The following is a 23,227-nucleotide window of genomic DNA, read 5'->3' as shown; positions in this document are numbered from 1 at the left end:
TTTGTCATGTATAATTTTTGATATTTTGTGTTTATCCTTGAATACCAACTATTGTGTATTATTCAAACTCACCTAATTCAGCTGGCTAGTTGTTATGAAGAGTACTAAAATCCTTTTCAGCATGAATCTGACAACTAAGTAGGCTAAATAACTTTAAACTTTAATACATGCTCGGATAGGCCAGTATCGGTCTCGAATCGGAAGTGCAAAAACAATATCGGTATCAGATCGGATGTCCAAAAACCTGGATCGGGAAATCCCTTTTTTATATATATATATAAATATATATATATATATATATATATATATATATATATGTATATTTATTTATTTATTTATTAGTGGGAGAGTGGTCGTGCGCAACCTGAGGGTCCCTGGTTCAATCCCCACCTAGTACCAACCTCGTTACGTCAGTTGTGTCCTGAGCAAGACACTTCACCCTTGCTCCTGATGGGTGCTGGTTAGCGCCTTGCATGGCAGCTCCCTCCATCAGTGTGTGAATGGGTAAATGTGGAAGTAGTGTCAAAGCGCTTTCAGAACCTTGTAGGTAGAAAAGCGCTATACAAGTACAACTCATTTATTATTTATCATTTAGATATATATGAAATACTGGTGAATTGGCTGTAAATATACACCCCTCCCCTCTTAGCCACGCCCCCTCCCAACCACGCCCTCAAACCACGCCTCCGCCCAGACCACGCCCCCCACCCCCGAAATCGGAGGTCTCAAGGTTGGCAACTATGTGTGTGCGGCCCTCAGTGGAAAAAGTTTGGACACCCCTGCCTTAAGTCAACCATTTATAAATAACTCCTAATTTTATTATCGTCAGACTCAGCGACAATAAATTATATATTTCATTTATTCATGTATTGTGTATTTTTATTTCACCAATAAAACGAAATGACTTTAGTGGAGTCTTTTTACGCAGGAATATTTGAACCCCGACCACTAGGTGGCAGCAACACTACGGAGAAGACGCTCCCGGAAGCGGACGTCCTACCCGTTTAAACGTCACAACAATAGCCTTAGCATCACTTGTTCACAACTGTTGACTTTCTTGTGTTGTTCGGTAAACTTCTCCGGGATGGAGGACGATGAACGGCTGCGCTCTTTCACCTTTTTAATGACCTACATGCTGCTCAAGCGCCGGAGAGACTTGAACAGCGCGGACGTGGAGAGACGTAATGAGATCCAGAGACGCGTCCGACAGCGACGATACTTCTTCCAGAGGCAGAGGAGGATGATGATGGTCAGTCTTACACTTTTGTCTGCTCTTACATCTAAACATGTACATACTACATCTAAACATGTACATACTACATACTACATCTAAACATGCACATACTACATCTAAACATGTACATACTACATCTAAACATGTACATACTACATCTATACATGTACATACTACATCTAAACATGTACATACTACATCTAAACATGCACATACTACATCTAAACATGTACATACTACATCTAAACATGTACATACTACATCTAAACATGTACATACTACATCTAAACATGTACATACTACATCTAAACATGTACATCCTACATCTATACATGTACATCCTACATCTAAACATGTACATACTACATCTAAACATGCACATACTACATCTAAACATGTACATACTACATCTAAACATGTACATACTACATCTAAACATGTACATACTACATCTAAACATGTACATACTACATCTAAACATGTACATCCTACATCTATACATGTACATACTACATCTATGCATGTACATACTACATCTATGCATGTACATACTACATCTACGCATGTACATACTACATCTATACATGCACATACTACATCTATACATGTACATACTACATCTATACATGTACATCTTACATCTATACATGTTCATACTACATCTACACATGTACATACTACATCTATGCATGTACATCTATACATGTACATCCTACATCCATACATGTACATACTACATCTATACATGTACATACTACATCTATACATGTACATCCTACATCCATACATGTACATACTACATCTATACATGTACATACTACATCTATACATGTACATCCTACATCCATACATGTACATCCTACATCCATACATGTACATACTACATCCATACATGTACATACTACATCTATACATGTACATACTACATCTATACATGTACATCCTACATCTATACATGTAGATACTACATCTATACATGTAGATACTACATCTATACATGTAGATACTACATCTATACATGTACATACTACATCTATACATGTACATACTACAGCTATACATGTACATACTACATCTATACATGTACATACTACATCTATACATGTACATACTACATCTATACATGTACATACTACATCTATACATACTACATCCATACATGTACATACTACATCTATACATGTACATACTACATCTATACATGTGCATACTACATCTATACATGTACATACTACATCTATACATGTACATACTGCATCTATACTTGTACATCCTACATCTATACATATACATCCTACATCTATACATGTACATCCTACATCTATACATGTACATACTACATCTATACATGTACATACTACATCTATACATACTACATCCATACATGTACATACTACATCTATACATGTACATACTACATCTATACATGTGCATACTACATCTATACATGTACATACTACATCTATACATGTACATACTACATCTATACTTGTACATCCTACATCTATACATGTACATACTACATCTATACTTGTACATCCTACATCTATACATGTACATACTACATCTATACATGTACATACTGCATCTATACTTGTACATCCTACATCTATACTTGTACATCCTACATCTATACATGTACATCCTACATCTATACATGTACATACTACATCTATACATGTACATACTACATCTATGCATGTACATACTACATCTATGCATGTGCATACTACATCTATACATGTACATACTACATCAATACATGTACATACTACATCTATACATGTACATCTTACATCCATACATGTACATCTTACATCCATACATGTACATCTTACATCCATACATGTACATACTACATCTATACATGTACATACTACATCTATACATGTACATCTTACATCTATGCATGTACATACTACAGCTATGCATGTACATACTACATCTACGCATGTACATACTACATCTATACATGTACATCTTACATCTACGCATGTACATACTACATCTATACATGTACATACTACATCTATACATGTACATACTACATCTATACATGTACATCCTACATCTAAACATGTACACACTACATCTATACATGTACACACTACATCTATACATGTACACACTACATCTAAACATGTACATACTACATCTATACATGTACATCCTACATCTATACATGTACATCTTACATCTATACATGTACATCTTACATCTATACATGTACATCCTACATCTATACATGTACATACTACATCTATACATGTACATACTACATCTATACATGTACATGTACATACTACATCTATACATGTACATGTACATACTACATCTATGCATGTACATACTACATCTATAATGTACATACTACATCTATACATGTACATCCTACATCTATACATGTACATCCTACATCTAAACATGTACATACTACATCTATACATGTACATACTACATCTATACATGTACATACTACACCCATACATGTACATACTACATCTAAACATGTACATCCTACATCTATACATGTACATACTACATCTATACATGTACATACTACATCTATACATGTACATACTACATCTATACATGTACATGTACATACTACATCTATGCATGTACATACTACATCTATAATGTACATACTACATCTATACATTTACATCCTACATCTATACATGTACATCCTACATCTAAACATGTACATACTACATCTATACATGTACATCTTACATCTATACATGTACATCTTACATCTATACATGTACATCCTACATCCATACATGTACATACTACATCTATACATGTACATCTTACATCTGTACATGTGCATACTACATCTATAGATGTGCATACTACATCTATACATGTACATACTACATCTATACATGTACATACTACATCTATACATGTACATACTACATCTATACATGTACATACTACATCTATACATGTACATCCTGCATCTATACTTGTACATCCTACATCTATACATGTACATACTACATCTATACATGTACACACTACATATATACATACTACATCCATACATGTACATACTACATCTATACATGTACATACTACATCTATACATGTGCATACTACATCTATACATGTACATACTACATCTATACTTGTACATCCTACATCTATACATGTACATACTACATCTATACATGTACATCCTGCATCTATACTTGTACATCCTACATCTATACATGTACATCCTACATCTATACATGTACATCCTACATCTATACATGTACATACTACATCTATACATGTACATACTACATCTATGCATGTACATACTACATCTATGCATGTGCATACTACATCTATACATGTACATACTACATCAATACATGTACATACTACATCTATACATGTACATCTTACATCCATACATGTACATCTTACATCCATACATGTACATCTTACATCCATACATGTACATACTACATCTATACATGTACATACTACATCTATACATGTACATCTTACATCTATGCATGTACATACTACAGCTATGCATGTACATACTACATCTACGCATGTACATACTACATCTATACATGTACATCTTACATCTACGCATGTACATACTACATCTATACATGTACATCCTACATCTATACATGTACATACTACATCTATACATGTACATCCTACATCTATACATGTACATACTACATCTATACATGTACATACTACATCTATACATGTACATACTACATCTATACATGTACATACTACATCTATACATGTACATCTTACATCTATACATGTACATACTACATCTATACATGTACATCTTACATCTATACATGTACATACTACATCTATACATGTACATCCTACATCTATACATGTACATCCTACATCTATACATGTACATACTACATCTATACATGTACATCTTACATCTATACATGTACATACTACATCTAAACATGTACATACTACATCTATACATGTACATCTATACATGTACATCTATACATGTACATACTACATCTAAACATGTACATACTACATCTATACATGTACATACTACATCTATACATGTACATACTACATCTATACATGTACATTCCACATCTATACATGTACATACTACATCTATACATGTACATACTACATCTATACATGTACATACTACATCTATACATATACATACTACATCTATACATGTACATACTACATCTATACATGTACATACTACATCCATGCATGTACATACTACATCTATACATGTACATCCTACATCTATACATGTACATCTTACATCTATACATGTACATACTACATCTATACATGTACATACTACATCTATACATGTACATACTACATCTATACATGTACATACATTAAGTGTGTGCTTGTAACCTCATACACTTATACAGGTACACAACATATCCCAACGTCACCGCACGTTGGTTGATTGCGTCACCGCGTCAAACAAATCGCGTCACACGCCACTATTCGGCCTTATTTTCAACTCATTCTGCCGAAGGCCGAATGTGGCTTTTTTTTGCCATATTCGGCCGAATATATTCGGTTTCCGATTAATCGGTGCATCCCTAATTTAAATTGATCTCAACTCTGTACACTGCTGCTGGAATTGTAATTTTCCTGAAGGAACTCTCCTGAAGGAATCAATAAAGTTATATCTATCTACCTACCAACCAACCAATAAAGTTCTATCTATCTACCTACCTACCAACCAACCGATAAAGTTCTATCTACCTACCTACCAACCAACCGATAAAGTTCTATCTATCTACCTACCTGCCAACCAACCAATAAAGTTCTATCTATCTACCTACCTACCAACCAACCAATAAAGTTCTATCTATCTACAAACCTACCAACCAACCGATAAAGTTCTATCTACCTACCTACCAACCAACCGATAAAGTTCTATCTATCTACCTACCTACCTACCAACCAATAAAGTTCTATCTATCTACCTACCTACCAACCAACCGATAAAGTTCTATCTATCTATCTACCTACCTATCAACCAACCAACCTACCTACCTACCAACCAACCAACCAACTACCAGACTGCGTGGTCGGTAGTAGTGGGTTTCAGTGGGCCTTTAAAATGTGAGGAGAAAGTTAGATTGTGGTCAGTCTCAAAGAGATGAGTACAAATATTATATTTTCTTCCTATTGTTGTCTTCCCAGATGATGATAGCGGGGGGTCTTCGCTCTAGCGTTCACATCCGCACACGCCCCTGGACGACCGTCCCGAGCACGGATTGGTGGGAGCGCGTGGCCATGACGGAATTCCAGCCCTCCGACTGGCTGGACAAGTTCCGGATGAGCCGCGAGACCTTCTTCTTCATCTGCGACAAGCTGCGCTCCCGCCTGACCCGCCAGGACACCAGCTTCCGCCTGGCGCTGCCCGTGGAGAAACGCGTGGCGGTGGCTCTGTGGCGCTTGGCGTCCAACGTGGAGTACCGCACCATCAGCGCCCTGTTCGGCGTGGGCAAATCCACCGTGTGCAAATGCGTGCGCGACATGTGCCACAGCATCGTGGCGCTCCTCGGCGCCGACTACCTGCGCTCGCCCACCGAGCAGGAGCTGGAGGAGTCGGCTCGGCTTTTCTCGTCCCAGCGGGGCTTCCCGCACTGCGCCGCCGCCATAGCAACGCTCCACACGGCCATCATCACCCCCTCCAACAACGCATCCGACTACGTCAACCCCGCCGGCTGGCTGTCTGTGCTGTCTCAGGTGCAGCGCCACCCCCGGGTGTTCTCTCGGAACGACTCGTTCAAACCTTTGATTTTTTTTTACAGGTGGCGGTGAACGGCCGAGGGCTGATCTGGGACGTTTGCGCCTGCTTCCCAGGAGGGATGGAGCCGGCAGACATCTTGCAGAACTCGGTGCTCTGGGCCACGGCCGCAGAGGGCGGGCTGTCACAGGCGCCACCATCGCCCTTCATGGGGAAGCAACTCAGGTAAATGCCACACCTTTGCATTCTTGTCCACTTCAGGACATTTGGGGACTCTCCATATTATGCATCCGTCCATTTCAGGGGTCGCTGGAGTCTATCTCAGCTTCATGCTATTCTTAAAAAAAATCATTTACCGTATTTTTCGGACTATAAGTCGCAGTTTTTTTTTATAGTTTGGTGCGACTTACAGTGGGGCAAAAAAGTATTTAGTCAGCCAGCGATTGTGCAAGTTCTCCCACTTAAAATGATGACAGAGGTCTGTAATTTTCATCATAGGTACACTTCAACTGTGAGAGACAGAATGTGGAAAAAAAATCCAGGAATTTACATTCACAAAGAATTTATTTGTAAATTACGGTGGAAAATAAGTATTTGGTCAACCATTCAAAGCTCTCACTGATGGAAGGAGGTTTTGGCTGAAAATCTCACGATACATGGCTCCATTCATTCTTTCCTTAACACGGATCAATCGTTCCAGAAAAACAGCCCCAAAGCATGATGTTTCCACCCCCATGCTTCACAGTAGGTGTGGTGTTCTTGGGAATTAACTCAGAATTCTTCTTCCTCCAAACACGAGGAGTTGAGTTTATACCAAAATGGATACATGGATGATACAGCAGAGGATTGGGAGAATGTCATGTGGTCAGATGAAACCAAAATAGAACTTTTTGGTATAAACTCAACTCGTCGTGTTTGGAGGAAGAAGAATACTGAGTTGCATCCCAAGAACACCATACCTACTGTGAAGCATGGGGGTGGAAACATCATGCTTTGGGGCTGTTTTTCTGCTAAGGGGACAGGACGATTGATCCGTGTTAAGGAAAGAATGAATGGGGCCATGTATCGTGAGATTTTCAGCCAAAACCTCCTTCCATCAGTGAGAGCTTTGAATGGTTGACCAAATACTTATTTTCCACTATAATTTACAAATAAATTCTTTAAAATTCCTACAATGTGAATTCCTGGATTTTTTTTTTCACATTCTGTCTCTCACAGTTGAAGTGTACCTATGATGAACATTACAGACCTCTGTCATCATTTTAAGTGGGAGAACTTGCACAATCGCTGGCTGACTAAATACTTTTTTGCCCCACTGTAGACAGACAAAATTCACATTCACACACTAGGGCTAATTTAGTGTTGCCAATCAACTTATCCAAACAAGGAAGATCTCTGGCTCTCACAGACCTGTAACTTCTTTAAGAAGCTCTTCGGTCCTCTACTCGTTACTTGTATCAATGGCACTTGTTTGAACTCGTTATCTGTATAAAAGACACCTGTCCACAGCTTCAAACAGTCAGACTCCAAACTCCACTATGGCCAAGACCAAAGAGCTGTCAAAGAATGTGAAAAAAAAAATCCAGGAATTCACATTGTAGGAATTTTAAAGAATTTATTTGTAAATTATGGTGGAAAATAAGTATTTGGTCAACCATTCAAAGCTGTCGCTGATGGAAGGAGGTTTTGGCTCCAAATCTCACGATACATGGCCCCATTCATTCTTTCCTTAACACGGATCAATCGTCCTGTCCCCTTAGCAGGAAAACAGCCCCAAAGCATGATGTTTCCACCCCCATGCTTCACAGTAGGTGTGGTGTTCTTGGGAATTAACTCAGAATTCTTCTTCCTCCAAACACGAGGAGTTGAGTTTATACCAAAATGGATACATGGATGATACAGCAGAGGATTGGGAGAATGTCATGTGGTCAGATGAAACCAAAATAGAACTTTTTGGTATAAACTCAACTCGTTGTGTTTGGAGGAAGAAGAATACTGAGTTGTATTCCAAAAACACCATACCTACTGCGAAGCATGGGGGTGGAAACATCATGCTTTGGGGCTGTTTTTCTGCTAAGGGGACAGGACGATTGATCCGTGTTAAGAAAAGAATGAATGGGGCCATGTATCGTGAGACTTTGAGCCAAAACCTCCTTCCATCAGTGAGAGCTGTGAATGGTTGACCAAATACTTATTTTCCACCAAAATTTACAAATAAATTCTTTAAAATTCCTACAATGTGAATTCCTGGATTTTTCTTTCACATTCTGTCTCTCACAGTTGAAGTGTACCTATGATGAAAATTACAGACCTCTGTCATAATTTTAAGTGGGAGAACTTGCACAATCGCTGGCTGACTAAATACTTTTTTGCCCCACTGTAGACAGACAACATTCACATTCACACACTAGGGCTAACTTAGTGTTGCCAATCAGCTTATCCAAACAAGGAAGATCTCTGGCTCTCACAGACCTGTAACTTCTTCTTTAAGAAGCTATTCTGCCCTCTACTCGTTACATGTATTAATGGCACTTGTTTGAACTCGTTATCTGTATAAAAGACACCTGTCCACAGCTTCAAACAGTCAGACTCCAAACTCCACTACGGCCAAGACCAAAGAGCTGTCAAAGAATGTGAAAAAAAAAATCCAGGAATTCACATTGTAGGAATTTTAAAGAATTTATTTGTAAATTATGGTGGAAAATAAGTATTTGGTCAACCATTCAAAGCTCTCATTGATTGAAGGAAGTTTTGGCTCAAAATCTCACGATACATGGCCCCATTCATTCTTTCCTTAACACGGATCAATCGTCCTGTCCCCTTAGCAGGAAAACAGCCCCAAAGCATGATGTTTCCACCCCCATGCTTCACAGTAGGTATGGTGTTCTTGGGATGCAACTCAGTATTCTTCTTCCTCCAAACACGACAAGTTGAGTTTGTACCAAAAAGTTCTATTTTGGTTTCATCTGACCACATGACATTCTCCCAATCCTCTGCTGTATCATCCATGTATCCATTTTGGTAACGCTCTGTAAAAACAACAATTGTAGATTCCACTGTAAAAAATTGCACCTCAGGCATCATAATTTTACCGTAAAAATATAAGCGATACTAATTTATTTCCAGTAATACATTGTAAAACCAAGCATTGTAGATTTTAGAGTAAAATAAAAAGGCAGCTCAGGTGCTAGAATTTAACAACAGTGGTAGGGTGTTTCCATATACAGTAAAAACTATAAGAATTTTACAGTAAAAAACTATAAGAATTTTACAGTGGTAAATATTTCTTTTTAGCGTAGTGATTGAGTTTTGCAACAATTTCTGCTTACTTCACGTCACTTGCTGTCTAGCTACGTGCTGCTCGGGGAGCCCTGCTACCCGCTCCAGAGCTGGCTGATGAAGGCCTACCCGGACAAAAGGCCCACCAGGTCCAACCCCGTGGCGCTGACGGAGCGCCAGCAGCTTTTCAACCAGCGCCTCCGCAGAGCGCGCCACGTCTCCCAGGAGGCGCTGCTGAGGCTGAAGGCGCGCTGGCAGTGCCTGAGCAAGAGGAACGACTGCGGGCTGCACGTGGTGCCCACCATGATCCTGGCCTGCTGCATTCTGCACAACGTGTGCGAGTCCCACGGCGACGCCTTCAACGCCGAGTGGCTGACCGAGGTGGCCGAGGCGGAAAGCCCCCAGCCCAGCTACGCCGAGGCTCCCCCGAACGCTGGCGAACCGAGTCAGGGTGAGGAAGTCCGGCAACTTTTTTGTGACTATTTTCAACAGTCTGATGACAGGAGCCCATCATCGTAAACAACTGTACAGACATTTCAAAAAACGATATTACAATAAATACAAACCCCGTTTCTATATGGGAAATTGTGTTACATGTAAATATAAACGGAATACAATGATTTGCGAATACATTTCAACCCATATTTAATTGAATGCGCTACAAAGACAAGATATTTGATGTTCAAACTCACAAACTTTATTTTTTTTTGGGCAAATATTAATTAACCTAGAATTTCATGGCTGACACACGTGCCAAAGTAGTTGGGAAAGGGCATGTTCACCACTGTGTTACATTACCTTTTCTTTTAACAACACTCAATAAACGTTTAGGAACTGAGGAAACAAATTTTTGAAGCTTTGAAAGTGGAATTATTTCCCATTCTTGCTTGATGTACAGCTTAAGTCGTTCAACAGTCTTGTTGTCGTAATTTACGCTTCATAATGCACCACACATTTTCGATGGGAGACATGTCCGGACTGCAGGCGGGCCAGGAAAGTACCCGCACTCTTTTACTACGAAGCCCCGCGGTTGTAACACGTGGCTTGGCATTGTTTTGCTGAAATAAGCAGGGGCGTCCATAATAACGTTGATTGGATGACAACATATGTTGCTCCAAAACCTGTATGTACCTTTCAGCATTAATGGTGCCTTCACAGATGTGTGTTACCCATGCCTTGGGCACTAATACACCCCCATACCATCTTTGTGCCATCCTAGTTACTGCCGTTGTGTCCTTGGGCAAGACACTTTACTCACCTACTCCCAGTGCCACCCACACTGGTTTAAATGTAACTTAGATATTGGGTTTCACTATGTAACGCGCTTTGAGTCACTTGAGAAAAGCGCTGTATAAATATAATTTACTAATTCACAGATGCTAGCTTATACATTTTGCGCCTATAAAAATCTGGATGGTTATTTTCCTCTTTATTCCAGAGTACACCACGTCCACAGTTTCCAAATATAATTTGCAATGTGGACTCGTCAGACCACAGAACACTTTTCCACTTTGCATCCGTCCATCTTAGATGAGCTCGGGCCCAGCGAAGCCGGCGGCGTTCCTGGGTGTTGTTGATAAATGGCTTTCGCTTTGGATAGTAGAGTTTTAACTTGCGCTTACAGATGTAGCGACCAACTGTAGTTACTGACAGTGGTTTTATGAAGTGTTCCTGAGCCCATGTGGTGATATCCTTTACACACTGATGTCGGTTTTTTTTATGCAGTACCGCCTGAGGGAGCAAAGGTCCGTAATATCATCGCTTACGTGCAGTGATTTCTCCATTTTATCTCAACCTTTTGATGATTTTACGGACCGTAGATGGTAAAATCCCTAAATTCCTTGCAATAGCTCGTTGAGAAATGTTGTTCTAAAACTGTTCGACAATTTGCTTACAAATTGGTGACCCTCGCCCTGTCCTTGTTTGTGAATTACTTAGTATTTCATGGAAGCTGCTTTTATACCCAATCATGGCACCCACCTGTTCCCAATTAGCCTGCACACCTGTGGGATGTTCCATATAAGTGTTTGATGAGAATTCCTCAACTTTATCAGTATTTATTGCCACCCTTCCCAACTTCTTTGTCACGTGTTGCTGGCATCAAATTCTAAAGTTAATGATTATTTGCAAAAAAAAAAAAGTTTATCAGTTTTAACACTAAATATGTTGTCTTTGTAACATATTCAACTGAATATGGGTTGAAAAGGATTTGCAAATCATTGTATTCTTTTTATATTTACATCCAACACAATTTCCCAACTCATATGGAAACGGGGTTTGTGAATACATTTTTGTAGCAGATTCCTAAAATCTTGTCACAAAAAAGAAGAGCACAGCATTCCTCTTTTCTAGCATAAACATATTGCTTTTGTATTAACTTATGACTTTTGGTGTGGTATAAAGACCAAATGAAAAATAAATGCACCTGAAAATGTGGTTTCTGGAACTATTCGGTGAGTGGAATAGCCATGTGCTGAAATAAAAGTCCACTAAATAAATGCAGATGCCATTAGACCATTAAAAATACCATTCACTGAAAAAATGCCTTTCAATAAATACATGAAAAAAAAAAAAAAAAAAAAAAAATATATATATATATATATATATATATATATATATATATACCTTTCTTAAAAGCAAATTTAAATGTGGTATACTTCCGCTTATCAGAGGTCGGGTCGCGGGGGCAGCAGCCTAAGCATTAAAGCCCAGACTTCCCTCTCCCCAGCCACTTCGTCCAGCTCCTCCCGGGGGATCCCGAGGCGTTCCCACGCCAGCCTGAAGACATAGTCTTCCCAAGGTGTCCTGGGTCTTCCCCGTGGCCTCCTACCGGTCGGACGTGCCCGAAACACCTCTCTAGAAAGGCGTTCGGGTGGCATCCTGACCAGATGCCCGAACCACCTTATCTGGCTCCTCTCGATCCATTGTGGTGAAGAAGGAGCTGAGCCGGAAGGCAAAGCTCTCAATTTACCGGTCGATCTACTTTCCCATCCTCACCTATGGTCATGAGCTTTGGGTTATGACCGAAAGGACAAGATCACGGGTACAAGCGGCCGAAATGAGTTTCCTCCGTCGGGTGGCGGGTTTTCCCTTACAGATCGGGTGAGAAGCTTTGTCATCCGGGAGGAGCTCAAAGTAAAGTAGCTGGACTGTATATTGTCACGTCCCGGAAGAGTTCGTGCTGCAGGGGGTTCTGGGTATTTGTTCTGTTGTGTTACGGTGCGTATGTTCTCCCGAAATTGTGTTTGTCATTCTTGTTTGGTGTGGGTTCACAGTGTGGCGCATATTTGTAACAGTGTTAAAGTTGTTTATACGGCCACCCTCAGTGTGACCTGTATGGCTGTTGAACAAGTATGACTTGTATCCACATGTGTGTGCATTCAAGCCGCATATTTTATGTGATTGGGTCGGCACACTATTTGTATGGAGGATAAGCGGACATGACGACAGATTGTACAGGATGCTAAAAGCGGTGTCTTTAAGTCACTCTCCAAAGATTATTGTCCAAGTGAAATTCGGGAGAATGGCTACCCCGGGAGATTTTCGGGAGTGGCACTGAAATTCGGGTGGCTCCCGGGAAAATTGGGAGGGTTGGCAAGTATGCCCACGGCACACCAGACTGTAGCTTACGGCACACTAGTGTGCCACGGCACAGTGGTTGCAGAACAATGCCTTAACCCAGTCGTTCGCAACCTTTTTTTCAGTGATGTACCCCCTGTGAACATTTTTTTTAATTCAAGTACCCCCTAATCAAAGCAAAGCCTTTTTGTTTGAAAAAAAAAGAGATAAAGAAGTAAAATACAGCACTATGTCATCAGTTTCTGATTTATTAAATTGTATAACAGTGCAAAATATTGCTCATTTGTAGTGGTCTTTCTTGAACTATTTGGAAAAAAATAAAAATAACTAAAAACTTGTTGAAAAATAACACAAGTGATTCAATTATAAATAAAGATTTCTACACATAGAAGTAATCATCAACTTCAAGTGCGTACTTTGAGGATTGTAATAGAGATCCATCTGGATTCATCAACTTCATTCTAAACATTTCTTCACAAAAAAAAAAAAAATCTTTAACATCAATATTTACGGAACATGTCCACAAAAAAATCTAGCAGTCAACACTGAATATTGCATTGTTTTTTCACAGTTAATGAACTTACATTCATATTTTGTTGTATTATTCAATAAATATATTTATAAAGGATTTTTGAATTGTTGCTATTTTTAGAATATTTAAAAAAAATCTCACGTACCCCTCCCTTGGCATACCTTCAAGTACCCCCATTTGAGAACCACAGCCCTAACCTATACAACTGTAGTTTCTAACAATGGCCACTAGATGCCGCTGGTATTCAGGTAGGCATTTCGCCATTGGGCACGCTTTCTTTATACCAGGGGTGTCCAAACTTTTTCCACTGAGGGCCGTACACTGAAAAATCAAAGCAAGCGGGGGCCATCCATCCATCCATCCATTTTCTACCGCTTATTCCCTTTTGGGGTCGCGGGGGGCGCTGGCGCCTATCTCAGCTACAATCGGGGCGGAAGGCGGTGTACACCTTGGCCAAGTCGCCATCTCATCGCAGTATTTTTCGACAAGTTTTTAGTTATTTTCATATCTTTTTTTCCCCAAATAGTTCAAGAAAGACCACTACAAACGAGCAATATTTTGCGCCGTTATACAATTTAATAAATCAGAAACTGATGACATAGTGCTGTATTTGACTTCTTTATCTCTTTTTTTTCAACCAAAAATGCTTTGCTCTGATTAGGGGGTACTTGAATGAAAAAAATGTTCACAGGGGGTACATCACTGAAAAAAAGGTTGAGAACCACTGCCCTAGAGGGGTGGGTTGCCTACATATGTGGTCCTCTCCAAGGTTCTCATAGTCATCATTGTCACCGACGTCCCACTGGGTGTGAGTTTTTCCTTGCCCTTATGTGGGCCTACCGAGGATGTTGTTGTGGTTTGTGCAGCCCTTTGAGACACTAGTGATTTAGGGCTATCCATCCATCCATTTTCTACCGCATATTCCCTTTCGGGGTCGCTGGCGCCTATCTCAGCTACAATGGGGCAGAAGGCGGAGTACACCCTGGACAAGTCGTCATCTCAACGCAGTATTTTTCAACAAGTTTTTAGTTATTTTCATATCTTTTTTCCCCCAAATAGTTCAAGAAAGACCACTACAAATGAGCAATATTTTGCACTGTTATACAATTTAATAAATCAGAAACTGATGACATAGTGCTGTATTTTACTTCTTTATCTCTTTTTTTTTCAACCAAAAATGCTTTGCTCTGATTAGGGGGTACTTGAATTAAAAAAAATGTTCACAGGGGGTACATCACTGGAAAAAAAGGTTGAGAACCACTGCCCTAGAGGGGTGGGTTGCCTACATATGCGGTCCTCTCCAAGGTTTCTCATAGTCATCATTGTCACCGACGTCCCACTGGGTGTGAGTTTTTCCTTGCCCTTATGTGGGCTCTACCGAGGATGTCGTTGTGGTTTGTGCAGCCCTTTGAGACACTAGTGATTTAGGGCTATCCATCCATCCATTTTCTACCGCTTATTCCCTTTCGGGGTCGCTGGCGCCTATCTCGGCTACAATCGGGCCGGAAGGCGGCGTACACCCTGGACAAGTCGCTATCTCATCGCAGTATTTTTCAACAAGTTTTAAGTTATTTTCATATCTTTTTTTTTCCAAATAGTTCAAGAAAGACTACTACAAATGAGCAATATTTTGCACTGTTATACAATTTAATAAATCAGAAACTGATGACATAGTGCTGTATTTTACGTTTTATCTCTTTTTTTTCAACCAAAAATGCTTTTCTCTGATTAGGGGGTACTTGAATGAAAAAAAGGTTGAGAACCACTGCCCTAGAGGGGTGGGTTGCCTACATATGTGGTCCTCTCCAAGGTTTCTCATAGTCATTGTCACCGACGTCCCACTGCGTGTGAGTTTTTCCTTGCCCTTATGTGGGCTCTACTAAGGATGTTGTTGTGGTTTGTGCAGCCCTTTGAGACACTAGTGATTTAGGGCTATCCATCCATCCATTTCCTACCGCTTATTCCCTTTCGGGGTCGCTGGCGCCTATCTCAGCTACAATCGGGGCAGAAGGCAGTGTACACCCTGGACAAGTCGCTATCTCATCGCAGTATTTTTCAACAAGTTTTAAGTTATTTTCATATCTTTTTTTTTTCCAAATAGTTCAAGAAAGACTACTACAAATGAGCAATATTTTGCACTGTTATACAATTTAATAAATCAGAAACTGATGACATAGTGCTGTATTTTACGTTTTATCTCTTTTTTTTCAACCAAAAATGCTTTTCTCTGATTAGGGGGTACTTGAATGAAAAAAATGTTCACATCACTGGAAAAAAAGGTAGAGAACCACTGCCTTAGAGGGTTGGGTTGCCTACATATGTGGTCCCCTCCAAGGTTTCTCATAGTCATCATTGTCACCGACGTCCCACTGGGTGTGAGTTTTCCTTGCTCTTATGTGGGCTCTACTAAGGATGTTGTTGTGGTTTGTGCAGCCCTTTGAGACACTAGTGATTTAGGGCTATCCATCCATCCATTTTCTACCGCTTATTCCCTTTCGGGGTGGCGGGTGGCGCTGGCGCCTATCTCAGCTACAATCGGGGCAGAAGGCGGTGTACACCCTGGACAAGTCGCCATCTCAACGCAGTATTTTTCAACAAGTTTTAAGTTATTTTCATATCTTTTTTTCCCCAAATAGTTCAAGAAAGACCACTACAAATGAGCAATATTTTGCACTTTTATACAATTTAATAAATCAGAAACTGATGACATAGTGCTGTATTTTACTTCTTTATCTCTTTTTTTTCAACCAAAAATGCTTTGCTCTGATTAGGGGGTACTTGAATGAAAAAAATGTTCACAGGGGGTACATCACTGAAAAAAGGTTGAGAACCACTGTCCTAGAGGGGTGGGTTGCCTACATATGTGGTCCTCTCCAAGGTTTCTCATAGTCATCATTGTCACCGACGTCCCACTGGGTGTGAGTTTTCCTTGCCCTTATGTGGGCTCTACCAAGGATGTTGTTGTGGTTTGTGCAGCCCTTTGAGACACTAGTGATTTAGGGCTATCCATCCAACCATTTCCTACCGCTTATTCCCTTTCGGGGTCGCTGGCGCCTATCTCAGCTACAATCGGGGCGGAAGGCGGTGTACACCCTGGACAAGTCGCCATCTCATCGCAGTATTTTTCAACAAGTTTTTAGTTATTTTCATATCTTTTTTTTCCCAAATAGTTCAAGAAAGACCACTAATAATGAGCAATATTTTGCACTTTTATACAATTTAATAAATCCGAAACTGATGACATAGTGCTGTATTTTACTTCTTTATCTCTTTTTTTTCAACCAAAAATGCTTTGCTCTGATTAGGGGGTACTTGAATTTAAAAAAACTTTCACAGGGGGGTACATCACTGACAAAAAAGGTTGAAAACCACTGCCCTAGAGGGGTGGGTTGCCTACATATGAGGTCCTCTCAAAGGTTTCTCATAGTCATCATTGTCACCGACGTCCCACTGGGTGTGAGTTTTCCTTGCCCTTATGTGGGCCTACCGAGGATGTCGTAGTGGTTTGTGCAGCCCTTTGAGACACTAGTGATTTGGGGCTATCCATCCATCCATTTTCTACCGCTTATTCCCTTTCGGGGTCGCTGGCGCCTATCTCAGCTACAATCGGGGCGGAAGGCGGCGTACACCCTGGACAAGTCGCCATCTCATCTCAGTATTTTTCAACAAGTTTTAAGTTATTTTCATATCTTTTTTTCCCCAAATAGTTCAAGAAAGACCACTACAAACGAGCAATATTTTGCGCCGTTATACAATTTAATAAATCAGAAACTGATGACATAGTGCTGTATTTTACTTCTTTATCTCTTTTTTTTCAACCAAAAATGCTTTGCTCTGATTAGGGGGTACTTGAATGAAAAAATTTTTCACAGGGGGTACATCACTGGAAAAAAAGGTAGAGAACCACTGCCCTAGAGGGGTGGGTTGCCTACATATGCGGTCCTCTCCAAGGTTTCTCATAGTCATCATTGTCACCGACGTCCCACTGGGTGTGAGTTTTCCTTGCCCTTATGTGGGCCTACCGAGGATGTCGTAGTGGTTTGTGCAGCCCTTTGAGACACTAGTGATTTGGGGCTATCCATCCATCCATTTTCTACCGCTTATTCCCTTTCGGGGTCGCTGGCGCCTATCTCAGCTACAATCGGGGCGGAAGGCGGCGTACACCCTGGACAAGTCGCCATCTCATCTCAGTATTTTTCAACAAGTTTTAAGTTATTTTCATATCTTTTTTTCCCCAAATAGTTCAAGAAAGACCACTACAAACGAGCAATATTTTGCGCCGTTATACAATTTAATAAATCAGAAACTGATGACATAGTGCTGTATTTTACTTCTTTATCTCTTTTTTTTCAACCAAAAATGCTTTGCTCTGATTAGGGGGTACTTGAATGAAAAAATTTTTCACAGGGGGTACATCACTGGAAAAAAAGGTAGAGAACCACTGCCCTAGAGGGGTGGGTTGCCTACATATGCGGTCCTCTCCAAGGTTTCTCATAGTCATCATTGTCACCGACGTCCCACTGGGTGTGAGTTTTCCTTGCCCTTATGTGGGCTCTACTAAGGATGTTGTTGTGGTTTGTGCAGCCCTTTGAGACACTAGTGATTTAGGGCTGTCCATCCATCCATTTTCTACCGCTTATTCCTTTTCGGGGTCGCTGGCGCCTATCTCAGCTACAATCGGGGCGGAAGGCGGTGTACACCCTGGACAAGTCGCCATCTCATCGCAGTATTTTTCAACAAGTTTTAAGTTATTTTCATATCTTTTTTTCCCCAAATAGTTCAAGAAAGACCACTACAAACGAGCAATATTTTGCGCCGTTATACAATTTAATAAATCAGAAACTGATGACATAGTGCTGTATTTTACTTCTTTATCTCTTTTTTTTCAACCAAAAATGCTTTGCTCTGGTTAGGGGGTACTTGAATGAAAAAAGTGTTCACAGGGGGTACATCACTGGAAAAAAAGGTAGAGAACCACTGCCTTAGAGGGGTGGGTTGCCTACATATGTGGTCCTCTCCAAGGTTTCTCATAGTCATCATTGTCACCGACGTCCCACTGGGTGTGAGTTTTTCCTTGCCCTTATGTGGGCTCTACCGAGGATGTTGTTGTGGTTTGTGCATCCCTTTGAGACACTAGTGATATAGGGCTATCCATCCATCCATTTTCTACCGCTTATTCCCTTTCGGGGTCGCTGGCGCCTATCTCACCTACAATCGGGGCGGAAGGCGGCGTACACCGTGGACAAGTCGCCATCTCATCGCAGTATTTTTCAACAAGTTTTAAGTTATTTTCATATCTTTTTTTCCCCAAATAGTTCAAGAGAGACCACTACAAATGAGCAATATTTTGCACTGTTATACAATTTAATTAATCAGAAACTGATGACATAGTGCTGTATTTTACTTCTTTATCTCTTTTTTTTTCAACCAAAAATGCTTTGCTCTGATTAGGGGGTACTTGAATGAAAAAAATGTTCACATCACTGGAAAAAAAGGTTGAGAACCACTGCCCTAGAGGGGTGGGTTGCCTACATATGCGGTCCTCTCCAAGGTTTCTCATAGTCATCATTGTCACCGACGTCCCACTGGGTGTGAGTTTTTCCTTGCCCTTATGTGGGCCTACCGAGGATGTCGTAGTGGTTTGTGCAGCCCTTTGAGACACTAGTGATTTAGGGCTATCCATCCATCCATTTTCTACCGCTTATTCCCTTTCGGGGTAGCGCGGGTCCCCAAATAGTTCAAGAAAGAGCACTACAAATGAGCAATATTTTGCACCGTTATACAATTTAATAAATCAGAAACTGATGACATAGTGCTGTATTTGACTTCTTTATCTCTTTTTTTTCAACCAAAAATGCTTTGCTCTGATTAGGGGGTACTTGAATTAAAAAAGTGTTCACAGGGGGTACATCACTGAAAAAAGGTTGAGAACCACTGCCCTAGAGGGAGGGGGGTGGGGGAGTTTGCCCACATATGTGGTCCTCTCCAAGGTTTCTCATAGTCATCATTGTCACCCCTTATGTGGGCTCTACCAAGGTTGTTGTGGTTTGTACAGCCCTTTGAGACACTAGTGATTTAGGGCTATATAAATAATCATTGATTGATTGATATTTTGCAATACAGTTGCCCCAATAATATAAAAGATTATCATTAGTACTAAGATGATGTCAGTTTATTACAATGGCGCTAATTGTGTGTGTGTGTGTGTGTGTTACCTTAACTGGGATCCACCCAGCTCGTCCCGCTGCTGTCACTCAGCATCTCCTCCCCCCTGCCAATGCATCAGGCTGCCGCTGCTGGATGTGCAGCACACCGCCTTCTTCCATCCAGCGACGAGCCTCCAGCCGCGGCGCCTTTGACCAGAAAAAAAAAAAAAAAAACCCCGTCCCTAAACCGTCAAAATGACCCAGGGCGTGATGGGGGTGCTGCCCCGCCATCGCTAGCTAGCTCCGGACTGACTCCGGTCCGCTTCTCCACCCCCAACCCGGCAGAGAGAAGGCAACGCCGGGCTTGGCTAGGCTAACGTTAGCCAAAACGTTTTTTTTTCTTTTAATTATTTTTTTTTGACAACAAGCGCGACTTAATATCTAACATTTTCTCCCCACCCCCGGTCGTGAGTCTTTTGCTAGCCGGCTAGCACCGCGGTGATAAGCGACGTTTCTTCGGCTTTGGATGTCAGCCGTCTAACGAAGAGGGTGAAAAAAAAAAAAAGCCGATTTAGTTTGTATTTTGAAGCCGGTGTTGGTTATAGTTGTTATTATTGAGAAGAAGGAGACGCGGTATTACCGCCACTTTGTCCGAGGAACAGGGCCACAAGTGGCGGCTCCAGCTCGGCTAGCAAAGCGGGGCAAGTTGACAGCGAGGCCCCGGTGGTTGAAGCTTCCCCTCCCCCTTCCTCCTCCACCGACGCCGCCGCCACCTCCTCCCCGGCCGGGTCCACTCGTCCCCGTCCTGCGAGACCGACCGCCCTGCTAGCCCTCCTGCGCCTCTCCCTCCCTCCCTCGCCCGCCCGTCCGTCCGTCCGACTTCCACAGAATCGGCCGGGTGCGGAGGAAGCTGAAAATCCGCCGGGGCGAGGCGAGTGTTTTTCCGGCTCCAAAAAAAGCGGGACTGCCCCCTAAAAAGAAGGGCAAGACGGGGAGGATGACTCTGGAGTCCATGATGGCTTGCTGCCTGAGCGAGGAGGCGAAGGAGTCGAAGCGAATCAATGCCGAAATTGACAAACAACTTCGCCGAGACAAGCGAGATTCCAGGAGGGAGCTGAAATTACTTCTCCTCGGTATGTGCCATTTGCTTATCCTGACATACTTTTTTTTTTTTTTTAAACCATTATGGCCTGTTTTTTCCCCTTCCTCCATGGAGCTCCTTGGGGCCTTCTCCACCCCCCCAGTGCTAGCAAACATGCTAGCATGGATGACACATTATTGCACATTTTCACAAAATGTCATTTTAGGGTCGAGAAAGACATTAAAAAAACGGTGTAATTTGTGCTAAAAAGAGGGAGGACAAACGTTGGAAGTGCATGTTTTCTAAACAGCAGCATCAGGCACCAACAGGCCACCACATGCTAGTTGTTTGTATTTTTATTTTATAAACCTTTTATTTATAATATCCAACATTTACATACAATCAAGAAATAATAATAATCAAAACAAGTACAGAAATAGTAGAAAAACAGTGCAAAATATTTATTTTCTGTTGGATCTATTCCAGTGGTTCTCCTATATATAACAGGAGTGCCTTGCTGTTTTTAAGGAACTACTGGGACAAGCGGTAGGAAATAGATGGATGGATGCAACAATGCCGGTCAAATGACAGGAATGCTTTGCCATTTTAAGAACTTAGTGCAAATGTCACCAGTAATAAATCATTTAACAGAACACAATAGTCAAATATCCTCTATATTAGAGCTGTTGTTTTTGAGAGCCTGTTGCAAATAGCCATCCATCCATTTTCTACCGGTCGCGGGGGGGGTGCTGGAGCCTATCTCAGCTGCATTCGGGCGGAAGGCGGTGTACACCCTGGACAAGTCGCCACCTTATCACAGAGCCAACACAGTCAAAAATACTTTGTACCAGTGCAAATAACACAAAAAAATATCCTTGTAAAATATTCCTTATATTACAGGAGAGCTCTGCGGTTTTTAAGGACTTACTGCAAAAAATGTTAGTCAAGGATCCTCTCGTTCAGTGGTTCTCAAATGGGTTTATGCGTACTCCTGGGGGTACTTGAAGGTATGCCAAGGGGTCTGTGATATTTTTTTAAATTATTCTAAGAATAGCAACAATTCAAAAATCCTTTATGGATATGTTTATTGAATAATACTTCAACGAAATATGAATGTAAGTTCATAAACTGTGAAAAGAAATGCAACAATGCAATATTCAGTGTTGACAGCATTTTCATCCATAAATATTGATGTTAAAAATGTATTTTTTTGTGAAAAAAATGTTTTGAATGAAGTTGGTGAATCCAGATGGATCTCTATTACAATCCCCAAAGAGGGCACTTTAAGTTGATGATTACTTCTATGTGTAGAAATCTTTATTTATAATTGAATCGCTTTTCAGTTTTTCAACAAGTTTTTAGTTATTTTTATATCTTTTTTTCCAAATAGTTCAAGAAAGACCACTACAAATGAGCAATATTTTTCACTGTTTCCAAATAAATAAATCAGAAACTGATGACATAGTGCAAAAACCAAAAATGCTTTCCTCTGATTAGGGGGTACTATAATTAAAAAAAATGTTTACAGGGGGTACATCACTGAAAAAAGGTTGATAACCACTGCTCTATTCTATACACATTTGTATATATTGTATATATTATATAAAATATAATATACTATATCAGTATA

At 40.7% G+C, this 23,227-nt stretch overlaps 2 protein-coding genes and 1 long non-coding RNA gene across 6 annotated transcripts in view; 2 read left to right on the top strand and 1 right to left on the bottom strand.

Moving 5' to 3' along the window:
- The first annotated feature begins 338 nt into the window (after nt 1–338).
- On the top strand, nt 339–12,686 carry LOC133550101 (uncharacterized). The gene is made up of 4 exons (XM_061896174.1): nt 339–1,249; nt 6,431–6,979; nt 7,045–7,205; nt 10,331–12,686. The coding sequence occupies exons 1-4, from the start codon at nt 1,085–1,087 to the stop codon at nt 10,776–10,778; spliced, it is 1,323 nt and encodes a 440-aa protein (XP_061752158.1). The 5' UTR covers nt 339–1,084; the 3' UTR covers nt 10,779–12,686.
- LOC133550105 (uncharacterized) lies at nt 9,364–21,749 on the bottom strand. 2 transcript variants are annotated; one of them, XR_009806235.1, is made up of 3 exons: nt 20,586–21,744; nt 10,310–10,782; nt 9,364–10,009 (listed from the first exon to the last, which is right to left on the bottom strand). It is a non-coding gene; the product is annotated as an uncharacterized LOC133550105 (long non-coding RNA). The 2 variants fall into 2 exon arrangements; XR_009806234.1 differs by lacking the exon at nt 10,310–10,782 and having other exon boundaries at nt 20,586–21,749.
- Nucleotides 20,631–23,227, top strand: part of LOC133550102 (guanine nucleotide-binding protein G(q) subunit alpha) — a 105,261-nt gene continuing 102,664 nt past the window's right edge. For all 3 annotated transcript variants that reach the window (XR_009806233.1, XM_061896175.1, XM_061896176.1), the window contains exon 1: nt 20,631–21,649. Coding sequence is in view for 2 of the 3 variants with exons in the window: in XM_061896175.1 (XP_061752159.1) it covers nt 21,514–21,649 (136 nt within the window). In the remaining variant the exon portion in view is untranslated. The remainder of the gene's footprint in view (nt 21,650–23,227) is intronic.

The sequence above is a fragment of the Nerophis ophidion genome, linkage group LG03 (genome assembly GCF_033978795.1).
Source record: "Nerophis ophidion isolate RoL-2023_Sa linkage group LG03, RoL_Noph_v1.0, whole genome shotgun sequence".
Lineage (NCBI taxonomy): Eukaryota > Metazoa > Chordata > Actinopteri > Syngnathiformes > Syngnathidae > Nerophis > Nerophis ophidion.
Note: the sequence above shows the minus strand (reverse complement) of the source record. Positions and strands in the feature narration are given on the sequence as shown.